This window comes from Oryctolagus cuniculus, chromosome 14, assembly GCF_051225735.1.
Source record: "Oryctolagus cuniculus isolate XC-2025 breed Fujian yellow rabbit chromosome 14, ASM5122573v1, whole genome shotgun sequence".
Taxonomy (NCBI): domain Eukaryota; kingdom Metazoa; phylum Chordata; class Mammalia; order Lagomorpha; family Leporidae; genus Oryctolagus; species Oryctolagus cuniculus.
In genome coordinates this window covers 24,755,237-24,775,082 of record NC_142880.1, presented here as the reverse complement: position 1 = coordinate 24,775,082, position 19,846 = coordinate 24,755,237, and the positions used below count along the sequence as shown (strand labels likewise).

At 39.1% G+C, this 19,846-nt stretch overlaps 1 protein-coding gene across 1 annotated transcript in view; it reads left to right on the top strand.

Annotated features, from left to right (window-relative positions):
• The window catches only part of LOC100357744 (solute carrier organic anion transporter family member 6A1), a 142,525-nt gene that overhangs the window by 86,842 nt on the left and 35,837 nt on the right, over positions 1-19,846 (top strand). Inside the window, exon 13 of the mRNA XM_089313354.1 lies at positions 4,616-4,675. Coding sequence (XP_089169480.1) covers positions 4,616-4,675 — 60 coding nt within the window. The remainder of the gene's footprint in view (positions 1-4,615; positions 4,676-19,846) is intronic.

Genomic DNA, 19,846 nt, shown 5'->3' with positions numbered 1-19,846 from the left:
GAGTGTGTCACCTCAGACACACCCTTCACCCTGGAACACAGAACAGAGCTCCTAGGTATTCCCTGAAAGCATACACTCCACTAATAATCTCAGACATGGTCCAACGATAAAAGCCACCACGGTGAAAAACAAAACAAAACAAAACAAAAAAAAAACAAAAACAAAAAAAAACAAAGAAACCAACAAGTATCTCCATAGATGCCAAATAACAAACGCTCCAATTCAAGAAACAAAAATAAGGAAGACAACATGACACCCCAAAAAGAATACAACACTTCTATACTAAATTGTGAAGATGATGCGATTGAAGAAATGCCAGAAATGGAATTAAAAACATTGATCAAGGCCAGCGCCGCGGCTCACTGGGCTAATCCTCTGCCTTGCGGTGCCAGCACACTGGGTTCTAGTCCCGGTCGGGGCGCCAGATTCTGTCCCAGTTGCCCCTTTTCCAGGCCAGCTCTCTGCTGTGACCAGGGAGTGCAGTGGAGGATGGCCCAAGTACTTGGGCCCTGCACCCCATGGGAGACCAGGATAAGCACCTGGCTCCTGCCATCAGATCAGCGTGGTGTGCCGGCCGCGGCGCGCTGGCCGCGGTGGCCATTGGAGGGTGAACCAACAGCAAAGGAAGACCTTTCTCTCTGTCTCTCTCTCTCACTGTCCACTCTGCCTGTCAAAAAACAAACAAACTAACAAACAAACAAAAAACATTGATCATAGGATAACTTAGAAGTAATCAGAAGCAAATGCACAAACTAATGAAATCCATACATGACATAAAAGAAATTTTCTCCCACAAAATTGAGATCTTAAAGAGAAATCAAAATGAAATCTTGGAGGGGTTGGCACCGTGGCTCAGTTGGCTAATCCTCTGCCTGCGGTGCCAGCATCCCATATGGGCACCGGGTTCTAGTCCTGGTTGTTCCTCTTCCAGTCCAGCTCTCTGCAGTGGCCTGGGAGGGCAGTGGAGGATAGCTCAAGTGCTTGGGCGCCTGCACCCATGTGGGAGACCAGGAGGAAGCACCTGGCTCCTGGCTTCGGATCAGCGTGGCACCGGCTGCAGCAGCCATTTGGGGTGTGAACGAACAGAAGGAAGACCTTTCTCTCTGTGTCTCTCTCTCATTGTCTAACTCTATCTGTCAAATAAATTTAAAAAAAAATTGAAATTTTGGAAATGAAGAATTCTATAGAAGAAATAAAAATGCAGTGGAGAGCCTTAACAACAGAATTGGTGAAGCAGAAGAATATCTGACTCAAAAGACAAAGCATAGGAAACTATACAGTCAGACTCAATAGAAATTAGAAAACTAAAAACACTGTTAGGAATCTATAAGGTACTATAGAATAACCTAACATATGAGTTCTAGGAGTTCCTGAAGGCATGGAAAGAGACAAAGGATTAGAAGGCCTTTTTAATGAAATAACAGAAAATGTCCCCAATTAGGAGGAAAAAAGGGACATCCAAGGAGAGGAAGCAAATAGAACTCTTAATAAACATGACCAGAAAAGATCTTCACCGCAACACATTGTAATCAGACTCCCACAGTAAAATATAAAGAAAAGATTCTAAAATGTGCATGAGAAATGCCAGATTACTCTCAGAGGATCTCCAATTAGACTCACAGTGGACTTCTCATTAGAAACCCTACAGGCTAGTAGAGAATGGTGAGATATATTCCAAGTACTAAGACAAAAAAATTGTCAAACCAGAATACTATACCCTGCGAAGCTCTCATTTATGAACAAAGGTGAAATAAAGACCATGACAAACAGAAATTGAAAGAATTTGTCACCACTCGTACAACCCTGCAGAAGATGCTTAAGGATGTGCTGCACAAAGAAACACAGAAACATGATCATTGCTACAGAAGGAAAAGGAAGGAAATCTCCCCAGTAAAAATACACAAGAAATCCAAAGCACTAAATAGGAATATTTATGGAAAAGTGACAGGGCAAAGTCATTACTTATGAATAATCACCTTAAATGTAAATGGCCTTAATCTCCAGTTAAAAGACACAGACTGGCTGAATGGATTAAAAAGCAAAACCCATATATTTGCTGCCTGCAAGAAACACATTCCACTAACAAAGATGCACGCAGTCTGAAAGCAAAAGGATGGGAAAGGATAGTCCATGCTAACAGAAACCAAAAAGGAGCTGGTGTAGCCATTCTAATATCAGACAAAATGGACTTTAACACAAAAACTGTTAAGAGAGACAAAGAAGGACACTATGTAATGATTAAGGGGTCAAATAAACATGAAGATGTTAACTATTATAAACACATATGCACCTAATTTCAGGGCACCAGGCTGTTTAAAAGAAATGTTAAGGGATCTAAAGGGAGGCATAGATGTAGACTCAAATACAACAGTAATAGGGGATTTCAATACTCCACTTTCAGCAAAGGACAGATCAACCAGACAGAAAATCAGCAAAGAAACAGCAGTTAATCGATACTATAGACTAATAGACTTAGTAGATATCCACAGAATTTATTATCCTACAGTTGCAGAATACACATTCTTCTCACCAGTGCATGAAACCTTCTCTAGGATTAACTTCATGTTAGGCCATAAAACAAGTCTCAACAAATTCAAAAAAATAGAAATTATACTATGCATCTTCTCAGACCACAATGCAATGAAGGGGGAAATCAAAAACTCAGGAATCTCTAGAACATCTGCAAACACATGGAGACTGAGCAATATGCTCCTGAATGAACAGTGGGTCATAGAAGAAATCAGAAGAGAAATCAAAAAATTTCTGGAAACACATGAAGATGACCATACAACATATCAAAACTTACGTGGTACAGCAAAAGCAGTGTTAAGAGTAAAGTTTATAGCAATTGGTGTCTGCATCAAGAAATTGGAAAGGCACCAAATGAATGAGCTATCTATGCATCTCAAGGATCTAGAAAAACATCATCAAATCAAACCCAAAACTAGTAGCAGAAAAGGAATAATTAAAATTAAAAAATAAATCAACAAAATTGAAACAAAAAATACAAAAGATCAACAAAATGAAGAGGTGGTTTTTATAAAAAATAAACAAAACTGACACACCATTGGCCCGACTAATCAAAAAAAAAAAAAAAAAAGGAGAGAGAAGACCCAAATCAATAAAATTAGAGATGAAAAAGGAAATGTAACAACTGACACCACAGAAATAAAAAGAATCAGCAAAAATTACTACAAAGAGCTGCATGCCAACAAACTGGGAAATCTAGAAGAAATGGATAGATTCCTGGACACATACAGCTTACCTAAATTGAGCCATGAATACATGGACAACATAAACAGACCCATTACCAAGACAGAAATTTAGTTAGTAATAAAGACCCTAAAACAAAGAAAAGCCCAGGACCAGATGGCTTCACTGCTGAATTCTACCAGACATTTAAAGAACTAACTCTGCTTCTTCCAAGTTATTCAGGGTAATTAATGTTTCATTATCTTTATTGTTACTTTACTATTGGAGTCTTGGAAATTCTCTCTTCTATTTCCTTGCATAGGTGTGCTACTATGATCTGTATTCATCCCAAGGTGCTTTGTAACACTAGCACTTACTGCTTCTAACTGTGACTTGGTAGTTATCTAATCTCCCTCCCTACCCCTTCTCCCACATTCTCCAAGTCTCTAGTAATTACTATTTTATGTTCAGATTGACTTAAAAAAAACTCTTCATCTATTTGTACTGGGAAAATGATAAATATTTCAAACATGAGAAAGAAAGAAAGAAAGAAAGAAAGAAAGAAAGAAAGAAAGAAAGAAAGAAAGAAAGAGAGAGAGAGAGAGAGAGAGAAAGAGAGAAAGAGAGAGAGAAAGAGAGAGAGAAAGAGAGAGAAAGAGAGAGGAAGAGAGAGGAAGGAAGGAAGGAAGGAAGGAAGGAAGGAAGGAAGGAAGGAAGGAAGGAAGGAAGAAGGAAGGAGGAAAGAAAGCAAAGCACAGCTGCATGAAGTGACAGGTTCTAATTGCTATTAAGTTTTGAAAGCAGGCATTTAGGGCCAGCATTGTGGCACAGTGGTTTACACCACTGCTTGCAACACAGGCATCTTATATCACCAATACTGGTTTGATTCCCTGTTGCTCCACTTCTGATCCAATTTTCAACTAATGCGCCTTGGAAGAAAGTTGAAAATGGTCCAAATACTTGGTCGCTTGCCCACTCATGTGAGACCAGAATGGAATTCCTGGCTCCTATGTTTGGCATGGCCCAGACTTGGCTATTGCAGCCATTTGAAGTGAACCAGCAGATGGAAGATCTCTCTCTCTCTCTCTCCCTCTCTCTCTGTCTCTCCATCTCTCTGTTGCTCTGCCTTTCAAGTAAATAAATATTTTTAAAAGGTGAAACAAATTTCTTTTTATGTTTCAGAATTAACATATTATATGAAATAATGACATACCTTCTGTTTTGGGTCATATGACTAATGAGATCTTAAATGTTTAGTAAACACTAAAAATATCTTTTAAGATCACGTAATAATTTAATTTTGCACATAGGGAATATATACCTTTAGGGATGAACTACACTTACCTTTTTCTTGGTCAATGGTATTCTTTCCACAGACATTTTGTTTCTAAAACAACCTGATTATTGAATTTTTAAATTTCAGGTGTTTTTTGCAAATTATGCACTATATTCTTCACTGCTGTTGCATTTTATGTATATAAAGGTATTAGAAAGGAAAGCACTGAAAGCTTGCCTATGCCTATGAGGATTCTGAGAGTTAAAGGAGGGGAAAGAACTGATTTATAACTGGATCATCACTGTGTAAGAATTTCATGTTTTCTACTTTTCAATGTGATATTATATTGATAAAATATAAAATAATAATATAGTTACATGTTTAACAAATGAGTATGCTTCATTTATTTCTGTAAATTTTATTGAGTAAAAATATAATAAAATTATAGTCTTAATGGCTATGAATTTTGAAGAAATATTATAAGAACATATTGCATGCTACCAATAGGAAATTGATAATTTTATTGGCTGTTAAAGTTGAGGTGAAAATGGGAAAATGAAATAAGTGATTTCTTTTAATGGTGATAAAGCAACAGGTGTGTCCAAGATCTAATTATGTTAGTTAGTATTTCCTTCTCTTTAAACATTTCTTAAAATTTTTATTAAGATTTAATGATTGTACTTACGTGCAGAGTATAGTGTAAACATTTCAATGGACGTTTATAATGTATTCTGGCAGATTTTTCTCTCCATGTTATTAGTTTATGATTAGAGTCTGCAAGTTCCAGTCTTCTATTTGCTCAGAAAATTTATGATACATTTTTGTGGACTGTCGTCATCCTACTGTGCTGTGGAACACTAAGTTACTCCTTCTGTCTTAACCGTGTTTTGGTAACCATTGTCCAGCCTCCCTCTATCCACTTTCCACCCTTCTCAGATCCTAGTAATAGTTACTTTATGTTTGGATAGACTACTTTGGGTTCCACATAGGAGGGAGAACACACAGTATTTGCCTTTCTGTGTCTGGCAAGTTTCAGTGAATGTAATGTCTTCCAGTTCCATCCATTTTACTGTAGTCTCACTGCTAGGCAAATATCCTAAAGAAATGAAATCATTACATAGGTTCATTCTGATGGCAGCTTTATCATTTGGCCATGTAGTATATGGATGACAAAGTTTCCTGTAGTTTGTTCATGTTACTTTTCAATTGTGCTTTGGATTCAGGTCATATAATGAATATTAAATAAGTTAAAGTAATATTTCTTTTCAAAAATAGACCATTTAAAGCTTTTATTTGGATATTTATCTATGTATTTATTTAAATGAAAAGCAGAGTAACAGAGATAGAGACAAAGAAGAGAGAAGGAGGGAGAGAGGGAGAGGGAGAGGGAGGGGGAGAGGAGGAGGAGAGAGAGAGAGAGAGAGAGAGAGAGAGAATGAATGAATCTTCCATACATTGATTCACTCCCTAAATGCCAAACTAGGAATCAGAAACTCCATCTAGGTCTCCCACTTTCCCACATGGGTGGCAGGAACCCACATTCTTGGGCCATCATCTTCTGCTTTCCAGGCACCTTAACAGGAAGCTTGATCGGAAGCAGAGGTGGAACATGTTCACAGGCATTCTGATATGAGATGCAGAAGTCTCGGGCAGTGGCTTTAATGTGCTGCACCACAACACTTGCTCCACTTAAAGCCATTTAAACATTATCATTTTCTTCATCTATGATTGGACAAGAAAAGATTTACCCAGAAAGTTTCTCCAGTCTACTGACCACCTTAAAATACATATTCTAAGTCTCCTTTAATTTAGTAATTATAAAATTCTGTATGACCACAAACCTTTACATTTTTATCTTCACTTGAATTTTATTGATAAAGGCTACCTATTAAGCTGAACTGATATATCCATTTGTGCTTTATACTTCATTTTATGATTAATCACTAGTCATGTGAAGAAATAGTCACATTTAAATGTAGAAAATGTGTCAATCATTTATGAGATTTTTCTGAAGCCAACGTATGCCTGCAGAATTTTTGTTGTAATATTCATACAATATTTGTGCTTTCATCCAAATTATATTTTCCAAATATTGGCTAAAATTAAGCTGCTGTATAGCAAAGATATTCTCTGCAACGCTTCCTGGTTCTCCTAGAAGTGATAACTGACAAAATTGCTTCTTCTTTTTTTCTACTAGTCAATGACCTTGTGACTCAAGGTCACACGGTTGGAAGGAGGAGGAAATGTGATTGAAAGGGTATTCAAACCTTGCTTTATGTGCTTTTCTTCCTTAATTTCAACATTCATTTATGAAATGATAAAACCAGTCTTACATGAAACCCTGCTTCACTGACTCCTCTGTTTGAACCGTCAGGATCACAGGGTGTCCAGGATCCGAAGGTGAAAACCAGAATCTATCTTTAAAGATTCTACATGATTTTCTGCTGTGTCCTGTATTCTGAAGAGGATAATCACACATGGTGTTTACCTAGATTGCAGAAATTTATTTTTGCTAATCTGTATTTTAATAATAAAGGACCTTCTTGTGAAACATTTCTGGTTGCTTTCTGTAAGATTTTTAAACATAAGTTCATCAGACCTTGTCTTGACTGTTGAGGAACAGTTTTTTTCTTCTTTTTTTCATACTGTTTGTTGAAATCTTTACTTACCATAGAGTTAAACATGTATAAAGTCAATTGAAAATAGATCTCAGTGGGAATAAGAAAGGGAGGAGGAAGAGGGGTAGGAGTATGGGTGAGGGAGAGAGAGAAAGAGAGAGAGAGAAAGAGATATCTTTCATCCACTCGTTCACTCTCCAGATGGATGCAGCTGGGTCAATCTGAAAACAAGAATCAGAAACTGGATCCTGATCTCCCCCATGGGTGGTGGGGGCCCAAGTACCTTCTAGGGCACATTAATAGGAACCTGGATGGGAAGCAGAGCAGCCAGGAGTCAAACCTGCACTTTGATATGGGACGTTGGTGTTACAAGCAACTACTTAGCCCACTGCACCACAAGGCTAGCCCTAAAAACTATTATTTAAACCTGACAAAATACTGATTCTAGGTAAAAATAGTAGTGGAGATTCAACTGTGCTGAAACATATTCAGACTATGATTGTATTGTGTTTGTATTCTGGCTACAAAGCTGCATAAGTTTTGGGGAGACTTTACTGTATTTTCTTCATAAACTTATTTCTGGTGAAAGGGACAATGTAAATGAATATATACAAAACTAGAACTAGACTAGAAATTCATACGGAAGCACAAAAGACCTTGAATAGTCAAATCAATCTAGAACAAAAAAGAATAAAGCTGGAGGTCTCACAATACCAGGTTTCAAGATATAATAAGGTTATTGAAAGGAAAATCGCATGGTATTAACATAAAATCAGACACATAGTCTAATGCTTTGAATACTTCCCCTTTCTTTTATTAATTTTATAATGTCAAGGTTACATTTAGATCTTTGATTCCATTTGCATTGATTTTTGCGTAGGGTGAAAGGAAAGGGCCCAGATTTAATCTTCTAGATCTGGATATACAGCTTTCTCAGCACCATTTACTGAAGGCACAGTCTTTTCTTCAGTGCATGTTTTTGGCACCTTTATCAACGATTAGTTGGCTATAGGTGAGTGGATTAACTTCTAACATCTTTATGTTGATCTATTTGAAGTTCTCTCTCTGTCTCTCCTGCTCTCTTTGTAACTCTGACTTTCAAATAAATAAATAAACCTTTAACAATATATAATTTTTAAAATTTTTTTGATAGGCAGAGTGGACAGTGAGAGAGAGAGAGACAGAGAGAAAGGTCTTCCTTTTTTGCCGTTGGTTCACCCTCCAATGGCTGCCATGGCTGGTGTGCTGCAGCTGGAGCATCGTGCTGATCCGAAGAAGGCAGGAGCCAGGTGCTTCTCCTGGACTCCCATGCAGGTGCAGGGCCCAAGGACTGGGCCATCCTCCACTGCACTCCCGGGCCACAGTAGAGGGCTGGCCTGGAAGAGGAGCAACCAGGACAGAGTCCGGCACCCCGACCGGGACTAGAACCTGGTGTGCCGGCGCCGCAGGCAGAGGATTAGACTATTGAGCCGCGGTGCAGGCCTAAACAATATATATTCTGTAGCTATGGGATGGAATGTTCTGTTAGGTCCTTTTGGTGTGAAGTGTAGGTTAACTCTGTTGCTTCTTTGTTGATGTTTTTTGGCTGATTGTTTTCAGTGCTGAAAGAAACCCCCATATTATGGTATAAGAGCTTATATCTCCCAAGGTCACTGCAACCAATCATGTGATGTTGGTTGGAATATTATTCTGGTTGACTGTGGCCATAGGTCTCCACTTGGTACTGGAGTACATCCAATGCTTCTTCTGCAGGCTCTGGCCTGGGGGCAAGGACCGCTAGTATATGCCCAGTGATGGTTTTATTAAATCCAAGATTTAGAGTTGTGCTCACTTCAGTGCCCTAATCCCCAGAGTCTGGAATCTTGCACCTTTCAGTCTTCCCATGGCTAGGGGAGAGAAGAGAAGGTAATTTCCTGGCTTCTCACCCTGACACTATGCTGGGTTGCACCTGAGTCTCACAGGTGTTATACAGTGCACTGTCTTGTAAATGTACACCAATCCTGTGAGAGGCTGAGAATGACGCAGTCTGAAACACACATCATGCTATGTGTTCTATGTATTCCATGCCTCCATTAGATGTTAGGGCAATTCTAGAGACTTCTGTGAATACTGGCCTATTGTCTCTATCTGGTTCTGGGTTTCACCATAATGGGACTCACTCTGATGTTCAAGTCAAAGTTGTGATCTCACTTCCTTGCCTGTTTCCCTTGTGAGTGAAGTCTTATTCCTTGCCTGGAGTATGTATTTTGGGGCAGAGGTGGTAGAGGCAGTCCAAAGGCTGCCCACACTGACATTGTTGCTTCACAAATGAGTCTCATAGTCACCGGGGCCTGAATAATCTCCGGGTGTCTTCTAGGCATGCGCAATGCTGATGGTGACACACACTGAAATGCATCCATTGTATAAGGATGCAGTTCTCTTCCTGATGCCAAAGCAGATCCAGCAGCTGTACTTGTGAACACTTCCCTGGGGATGGAAACATTTGGGCTTTATCTGGCACAAGACCTCACAGCAGCAGGTCTGCTCTGAGTTTCAGAGCAAGGTCCTAAATTCTTTCTCACCCTACCCTCCAACAACTGGAGTCTGACTCAGCTGTCTACAGGAGATAGGGAGAGTGGTGGTAGATGTGACCCTAAGCCACCTGGGACAAAGAGGGGATCAAAGGCTCAGTCTGCAGGTACTGGCCTGGTGCAGAGGTCATGGGACCCCACCCAACTCCATAAATAAGAAAAGCAGGCCTGGTACTTAGTTTCAAATATAAGGCCTGGATTTTAGTCCCTCTCCCATTCCCAAGCAGGAGGTATCTCTTTTTCTATCCGGGACTGCTTAGAATTGGAGAAGAGGTGATGAGGCAATTCTTCAGTGCATCTTCTGTTGTAATTGGACTAAAACAAAGCAACAGGTTCTTTCATCTGGTTTCCTTGACCCCTAAGATCACTTGGTAAGTGAATAGCTGCTCAAATTGGTATTTCTGTGGGGAAATGTTCAGTTAGCACCTTACTCAGTTGCCAACTTATTTCACCCTTTTGTGGTTTAAGTTTTCTATCTCCCTATTGGTAGTTGCATTTGTTACACCATTTTGTTCTTTAAGCAACTCTAAGATAACTGTTTTAAGGACTTTTTAGTGGGTCTGCCATCAGGCTTCTTTAGGGACAGTTTATGTTGAATTATGTTTTTCTTGAAATGGACCCTACCTTCCTATTTCTTTGTCTGGCTTGTGACTTTTGTTGAACACAGAACATTTGAATCTAATTCTGGAAATAAGATTCTCCACTTTCCTCAGGGTTTTGTTTGTCCAGTTGTTGACATTGTTTTTGTTTTTAAAATGAGTTAAGGCTGTCTTTGTGCCAAGGATCAGCTTGAGGTACACATTTAAGGTGTTCTCAAATTTTTCCTAAGAAAGAATGTGATTTTTCCATAGAAATATACAGTCAATGTCTAATTTTCCCTACCTCTGCAGTTCCTTTTGAATGTCATATTTTTTCTTGTCTTGCCACAGAAAGAGAGAAAGAAAAATGAAGGGGAGAAGGGCTCCAAGTCTTTAAATTCCACAGGGAGGGCCTGTGATGGTGAGAGGAAGTAAGAACATCATGACCCCATGCCCTGCTGTCTGCACCTCTGTGACCAAAGCAGCTTCCACTGATGATCAAAACCTATTTGTTTGTAGGACAGAGAGTTAGTTGTCCACAGTAGCTGTGTGTAAGTTGCTCCAGAAAAACATGCACAACTGCTTTACCTGGAGTTGGGAGGTGGGGAAAGGGTAGTTGCTACTGTGTTCAGAATTGAAATTGGCCAAAATAAACTGTAATTAGCTGTCCAAGATTTCCCCTGAATCTTTTCCATGGCCTTGTACTTGATCTCTTCTTGCCACCAGAATCCCTAATTGACGGTTCACCATCCCATATATGGAGGCTAGATGATAGATGGAGTGATGAAATATAGATTAAGTGAATTAAATATGGAGTACAGAGAATCTGAGTTGTGCAAGGTGTAGACTTCATCAGGGGTGTCAGTGCTTTAGCCATATTTTCTCATGCGCACTGTTTCTACTATATGCCAAGAGCATCCCATCACAAGCTCTTGGCACTCCCCATTCAAGATGTTTCCTTCAGGATGGGAGTAAAACAGACCAGAAATATTAAGGAATAAGTGACTCTGGGAATATTTTCCACTCTTAAGGGATTTGGGGAATAAAGACAAACTAGTTCTTATGCTTCAGCAAGACAGCTCTGATGCATTTTCTACATGATCTCCCAGGGGTTCCTGGAGCAATCAGGCCCCAGGCCCCAGTGAACAGCAATCTAGTGCACCATCTAGTGGCTTTACATTTTCTATTTCACTTCCCATTCTTCCTCTGGGCCCCTTCTCAAATAAATCATTTGCTCTTAAATGCTTGTCCCACAACCTGCACTGGAAGATTGCAGCTTCAGAGAAATATAATAAATTTTATACTGAAATAGACCATAGTTTAAGGTTCATAAAAGCAGTTACTATGGATTTGCTTCTGTAAATAACTCCTGTATTTTCATTTTACATAGTAGTCCTTTTTTTAACGCCTTCTGTTCTGAATTTTATCTTATCATATATTACAACTGTAACTGCTTTCTTTTAAATGGCCTCTTGTAATATATTTATGCCTATTATTTTATTTTTAAGCTTCCTCAAACTCTTTGGTTGAAATATATCTCTTAAGTAGAGCCTGGTATCGGTTTGTGCTTTTAAGAACAATCTGCCTACACATGAAGTGAGTAATGCTGGAAAAAGAAGAAGACGGCAGTTACAAAGCCCTCATATTTTATATTATATGGTGATGCATTGTCTTTAACCCAGAGACAGACTACCTTCCAAGACTGTTTACTACATATAATTCCTTAAAAGAATAATTCAGATGTGCATAAACACAAATGACCCATAAGGATTGCCTTCCAACGTTAACTAGCATACTTTTATTTCCCATTCCTTTCCTATTCTCAACACAGGACAATAATTTTTACTTGCTGTGAATAACTGTAAGGCAACCAGCAAGCTTATTTTACTTTTAATACATTCTTCCTAATTCATTAATCATCTGTTATTGCATATTACAGCTATTTTGTCCAGAGCCATTTCTTATTACATACTGTACTTTTTTAGTTCAGATGAAAATATATTTAATGATCATCCTTAGTTTTCATGGCCAGCTCCTCCACAAACATTTTGGTGTCTGAATCTTGTTCTCTGGTCTATTCTTCAGGAAAGTGGCCATAAATTTTGAATAGTCTCTTTGGTTATTGTCTGTACTGAATAGGTTAGCAATCACTTCTTTATTCCTTATGTCCTTTTTTTGGAAAAGATTTATTTATTTGAAATTTGAAAATCAGAGTGATAGACAGACAGAGAGAGAGATAGAGATCTTCCATTTGTTCATTCACCGAATAGTTTCATCAACCAGTGTTGAGTCAAGCTGAAGCCAGGTTCCTGGAACTCCACCCAAGTTTCCTACATGGGTTTCAAGGACTCAAGTACTTGAGCTAATACCTGCAGCCTCCTAGGATGTGTGTTAGCATGATGCTGGATTAGAAGAGCGGAAAAGCCAGTTCTCAAACTAGGCACCCAGAAATGTGATGCAGACATTCTAAGTGGCATCTAAAATGTTGCACCAAATGCCTGCTCTCAACAATTTTTTAAATTGCTAGAAAATGAGGTTGCTAGTAATGTTGCAGTGAGAAGTAAACCTTTTTGTGCATAGGAAGTTACACACAGAGAAACCTTGCAAGAACCATTATGTCATATTAAGCACCTTGACCTTTATCTTATGCAATAGCTGACATGAAATGGTATTAACCGGAGATGCGCAAATGTTTAGAACCTCATTTTGAGGAACTGTCCCTGGTAGCAGGATGTGGGATGTATTTTGAGTGGGAAGAGAAGAAAGGGAGGATAGAAGAATATTGCAATAGTTTGAGAGATTCGAGACTAAAGAAGTGCTTGAGGGGCCGGCACTGTGGCATAGCAGGTAAAGCAGCAGCCTGCAATGCCAGTATCCCATATGGGCGCCGGTTCAAGTCCTGGCTCCTCAACTTCCAATCTAGCTCTCTGCTGTGGCCTGGGAAAACAGTGGAAGATGGCCCAAGTCCTTGGGCCCCTGCATCCATGTGGGAGACCTGGAAGAAGCTCCTGGTTCCTGGCTTCGAATCAGCACAGCTCCGGCCATTGCAGCCATCTGGGTAGTGAACCAGTGGATGGAAGACTTCTCCTCTCTCTGTGTAACTCTGACTTTAAAACAAATAAATAAATCTTTAAAAAAAATAGAAGTGTTTGAAGGAAGGTAGAGAAAGTAAGAACTGGTCTTAGCCAAAGAACTGGCTCAAGCTAATGACTCCCTCAGTTTCTGGTATAAGCTAGGTTAAATCTTTTCAAAAGCTGTTTCTTCAGCTACACCCATGGGCATTCCCTATAGACAAACCACCACTGAAAATGAGTTTACAATAGAAAATTTATATACCCAGAAAGAAATAATTTGTTATGAATATTTCAGACTTGAAAAAATGAAAATAAAATCCTCACCTAGAAAAATTTCAGTGAGCCTCTTGAATATCAAAACCAGGGAGTATAGCTAAATCCTTTGCAAAGTGACAATTAGACTGATGCCTTAACTTAGTAATAGAGGAAAATGGAATAATTTCTTCCAAACACTGAAAGAAAAGAAATGCCATTCAGGATTCTATTCCTAGAGAAATTATTATTCAAGAGTGTTATAAAGAAACATTTCAGATAGACAGTTTACCTCCCACAGACCCTAGGAGAAGATATGCTAATGGATGTGCTTCAGCAAGATAAGATATGTGTAAGGAAGGGGTAGTATGCAGGGAGTGATGAGATGTGGAGGAATGAGGCAAACACACACATGTACTGGTAGGGTTACCCAAGAAATGATTTTGGCATGGATTTGAGAGCCAAAGAAACAAGTGAGAGAATACAGTCTCTAATTTAAAAATAACTTGATGCATTTGAGGAATGAGAAAAAGTAAAAGGCAGCATTGAGAGAGAATTGGGATCAAGAAAGAATTTTGTATGAATATACAGGGGAACCCGAGGATGAAAAGCTATGGGAGCAACATTATAGTTTCAATATTTTTTTTATAAAACAAATGGGAAACCTCTAAATAATTTCAAATAGTGTCATGGAAATAATCACAAAATAACTTTGGCTTTTACATAGAGAACTGTGATAAACTTCTAATTCTGAGTGCTTTGGAAAGGAGCCAGTAGTGACTTGGATTAAGGTATTAGTAGAAAAAATGTGGAAATACAGATTTTAGAGATATGTAGTCAAGGAATAAAATTCTCAACTGCAAATTCCAGATTTCTGTGAACTACTATAATTTTGAAAATGCCATAAGGAGGAAATAGTGACCTCAGTTTTTATTTATTTATTTATTTATTGACAGGCAGAGTTAGACAGTGAGAGAGAGAGACAGAGAGAAAGGTCTTCCTTTTCTGTTGGTTCACCCCCTAAATGGCAGACAAATACTGGTGAGGATATGTGGAAAAAGGTACTCTAATTCACTGCTGGTGGGAATACAAACTGGGAACACCACTGAGGAAGACAGTATGGAGATTCCTCAGAAACCTGAATATAGATCTACCACATGACCCAGCCATTCCACTCTTGGGAATTTACCCAAGGGAAATGAAATCAGCATATGAAAGAGTTATCTGTACCCCCATCTTTATTGTAGCTCAGTTCACAATGCCTAAGATATGGAATCAACCCAAATGCCCATCAACTGAAGACTGGATAAAGGAATTATGGGATATGTACACCATAGAATCCTACTCAGCGGTAAAAAATAATATGAAATCCTGTCATTTGCAACAAAATGGATGTTTTCTGTAACTGAGCCTTTCAAATCAAATAAATCTTAAAAATATACATATATAAGGGAGGCAAGATGGTGGAATAGCGATAAAGAGGTCTGCTCTAGGCTTCGTGAATTTAGCAGAAAAAAAAAAAAAAACTGGAGAAGGTACGCTCTCAGGGAAAACTGCAGAGGGAGATCTTGTGAAAGCAGTAGAAATGGCCTGGAGCTAATGGGAAGGCACAGACATGCAACAAGCACGGGGCATGGAGCATGCAGCACGAACACAACAAAGGACCCAGAAGCCTGCTCAGGATAGCAAGGTGAGGCCAGACTGCATCAGCCCATGCCAATGTTGATACAGCTGGAAGGAGAGTCTAGTAGACTGCACTTGTTTGAGTCTGACCGGAACCCTCAGGGGAGCTGGGCACCTGCTCACCAGGAGTGGGGTTGGGGTGGGGGGAGGAACAGCATGCCTCTCTCTCCACTTCTTCCCCTGCCATACCAGCACTTTGGAGCTAGCTAGCTGGGAGAAAGCTGGCACCATTTCAGACATAACCAGGAGCAGTGGCTCCAGCTTATCTGTGCAAAACCAGCAGCTGCAGGAACTGTCAAGGGCAGCCACAGCAACCAAAACAGTTTGAGTCAACTGGTGGGGTCTGTCCCCACCTTATCATCAGGGCAACAACACCAGCTCCATTATGCCCATGTGGCAATGGGCAGGGAGGGGGAGCCATCCCCACCAAAGCGAAGTCAGCCCGCAAGGAATCTTGTACCCACACAGCACGATTGTGAAAGTAGTAGGGCTGTGGAAGGCAGGTATTGTGCTTGCTTGTGACCCAGGGATTTTATCAGAAGGAAAAATCTGGGTTCCCCACAGATTTTGAGTCTGGCTAGGGGGAACATACTTGGTCCGCACAGGGTGAAACACATAGGCAGTGGCACTGGGAACACTTTAGCCTCTCTGTGGACAGGACAGGCTCTGTGGTGGAGTGGACTCTCTTGCACTCTTTCACTGTGGAAGCCTGGGTTGATGAGTCTGTAAAAACACTGCAACTGTGTCAGATGGTGCAGGGTGTAACTGGGATTCTGGGTAAGCTCTGGATGCACAGCCACACTCTCAGAACTCCTCGGTTGCTGGGGCAGTTCATTGCAGCTGGAACTGTGCATACAGGGAGGTCTGCACAGATCATTTGCACAGATGAGTGTTGAACACACTGGGGACTAATACCCAGGCATTGCTCAGTGTGAAGGAGAGGAAGTGAGGGGGTGAACACACCAGCAGACATGACCACTCCTGCCTCCATTTCTGTTAATAAAGAGGAGAGCAACCACCCCCAACTTGGGTGTTACCTTAGACACTCACTCTACCCTGGAGCACTGGCCAGAGCTCCCTGGCTATACCCATCACACACCTCTCAGTATTCACTGAAAGCACAGACACCCCACTAAGCCACAGAGGTACAACTCAAAGATAAAAACCATAATAGGGGGAAAACAATTAACTACACAAATACCTAAAAATAAATTCAGAAATTCAAGAAACAGAAATAAGGAAGATACCATGAGCCCGCCAAAGAAATACAAGAACATTTAAATATTAGAATGTGAAGATGAAGAGATTGATGAAATGCCAGACAGAATTCAAAAAAATTAATCATTTTTTGATTTTCAACAGAAATCAAAAGCGAATCCATGAACTAAAAAAAAAAAATGACACGAATGAAATTTTTCCTGTGAAATTGAGATTTTACAGAGAAATCAAAATTAAATATTAGAAATGAAGAACTCAATAGATCAAATAAAAATGTGGTGGAAAGCCTTAAGAGCAAATTCAGTGAGGCAGAAGAAAGAATCTCTGAACTAGAGAACTAGAAGATAAATCTTTGGAAATCCTAGAGTCAAACCAAAACAAATGACAATAACAAATAAAAAAAAAAGAATAAAATAGAAAACTTAAAATCAGTATTGGAAAATTTATGGGATACTATCAAATGACCCAACATATGAGTCTTAGGAGTTCCTGAAGGTGTGGAAAGAGAGAATGGACTAGAAGGCCTATTTAGTGAAATAATAACATAAAATTTCCCCAATTTGGAGAAAGAAAGGGATGTCCAAGTAGAGGAAGCACATAGAACTCTTAACAGACATGACCAGAAAAAACACATACATTCTACCAAAACTGACTCATGAAGACACAGAAAACCTAAACAGACCAATAACCAATCACTAAGAAAGACCTTCCCAACAAAGAAAAGCCCAGGACCAGATGGCTTCTCTGCTGAATTCTACCAGACTTTTAAAGAAGAACTAATTTCAATTCTTCTCAAGCAATTCAGAACAATTGAAAGGGATGGAAACCTCCCAAACTCCTTCTAAAGCCTACATTACCTTAATTCCTAAGCCAGAAAAATATACAACAGAGAAAGAGAACTATAGATCAATATTGCTGATGAACATAGATGCAAAAATCCTCAATAAAAATTTACCAATCAAATCCAAAAACACATCTTTAAGATCATTCACCCAGACCAAAAGATACTTATCCCTGATATGCAAGGACAGTTCAACATTGGCAAATCAATTAATGTGATACATGATATTAACAAACTGAAGACAAAAAACATAGGGTTATCTCAATAGATGCAGAGAAAGCATTTGATAAAATATAGCATCCTTTCATGATGAAGAACTTAAGCAAACTGAGTATAGAAGGAATATTCCTCAACACAATCAAGACAATCTATAACAAATCCACAGCCAGCATATTTTTGAATGGGGATAAGCTGGAAGAATCCCCCCTAGATCCACAACCAGATAAGGATGCCCACTCTCCACACTGCTATTTAATATAGTACTGGAAGTTTTAGCCAGAGCCATTAGGCAAGAAAAAGAAATAAATGGAATACAAATTGGAAATTAGTATATCAGACTATCTCTATTTGCAGATGACATGATACTTTATATAGGGGATCCAAATGACTCCAGTGAGAGACTATTGGAATTCACAAAAGAGTTCAGTAAAATGGAAGGATATAAAATCATCACCAAAAAATCAATAGCTTTTTTATACACAGACAAGGTCATTGCTAAGAAGGATCTTTTTAAGATCAGTCCGATTCACAACAGCTTCAAAAAAGAATCAAATATCTTGGAATAAATTTAACCAGGGATGTTAAAGATCTCTACAATATAAATTAAAAAACACTAAGGAAAGAAATAGAAGAAAGCATTAAGAATGGAAAAATCTTCCATGTTCATGGATTAGAAGAATCAACATCATTAAAATGTCCATATAACAAAGGCAATTTACAGATTCAATGAAATCCCAATCAAAATATCAAGGACATTGTTTAAGATGTAGAAAAAATGATGCTAGAATTCATATGGAAACACAGGAGACCTCAGATAGGTAAAGCGATCTTATACAACAAAAACAAAGCCACAGGCATAACAATACCTGATTTCAAGACACACTATAGGGAAGTTATAATCAAATAACTAGTACTGGCACAAAAACAGACTTGTAGACCAACAGAACAGAATAGAAACTCCAGAGATCAATTCATACATCTACAACCAATTTATCTTTGAGAAAGAAGCTCAATCCCTGGAGCAAAGACAGTCTCTTTAACAAATGGTGCTGGGGAAACTGGATCTCCACACGCAGAAGTATGAAATTAGACCTCTACCTTATACCTTACACAAAAATCCACTTAAAATGGATCAAAGACCTAAATTTATGACCTGAAATCATCAAATCATTAGAAAATACAGGAGAAAGTCTGCAAGCTATTTGGAATAGGCAAAGACTTCTTGCAAAAGACCCCAGAAGCACAGGCTGTCAAAGTTAAAATTGACAAATGGGATTATAGCAAACTGAGAAGCTTCTGCAATGCAAAAAAAACACTCAGCAAATTGAAGAGGCAACCAACAGAATGGAAGAAATTATTTGCAAACTATGCAATTGATAAAGGGTTAACATCCAGAATCTAGATAGAGCTCATGAAATTCAACAAAAGCAAAACAATTCAGTTAAGAAATGCGCAAAGGACTTGAACAGGCATTTTTCAAGAGAGTAAATTCAAATGGCCAACAGACACTAGAGAAAATGCTCAGGATCAGCTGCCTCAGTTGCTGTCAGGGAAATGCAAATCAAAACTGCAATGAGGTTTCAGTTCACTCCAGTTAGAATGGCCCACATACAGAAATCAACAAATAACAAATGATGGTGAGGATGTGGGGGAAATGATACCCTGGTACACTGTTGGTGGGAATGTAAACTCAGTGCAACCACTGTGGAAGACAGTATCAAGATACCTCAGAAAGCTGAATATAGATTTACCATGTGATTCAGCTGTCCCACTCCTGGAAATTTACCCAAACCAAAAGAAATCAGCATATGAAAGAGTTATCTGTACCCCCACATTCATTGCAGCACAATTCACAATAGCTAAGATATGGAATCAACCCAGATGTCCATCAACTGTGACTGGATAAAGAAGTTAAGGTAATTTTACACTATGGAGCACTACTGAGCTGTAAAAAAAAATGAAATCCTTTTTGGTGTTGTCAGTTGTCACCGATCAGGGAGAACATATGGTATTTGTCCCTTTGGGACTGGCTTATTTCACTCAGCCCATGATGTTTTCCAGATTCCTCCATTTTGTTGCAAATGACTGGATTTTGTTGTTTCTTACTGCGGTATAGTATTCTAAAGAGTACATATCCCATAATTTCTTTATCCAGTCTACCATTGATGGGCATTTAGGTTGGTTCCAGGTCTTGGCTATTGTGAATTGTGCTGCAATAAACATTAGGGTGCAGACCGCTTTTTTGTTTGCCAATTTAAATTCCTTTGGGTAAATTCCAAGGAGTGGGATGGCTGGGTCGAACGGTAGGGTTATCTTCAGGTTTCT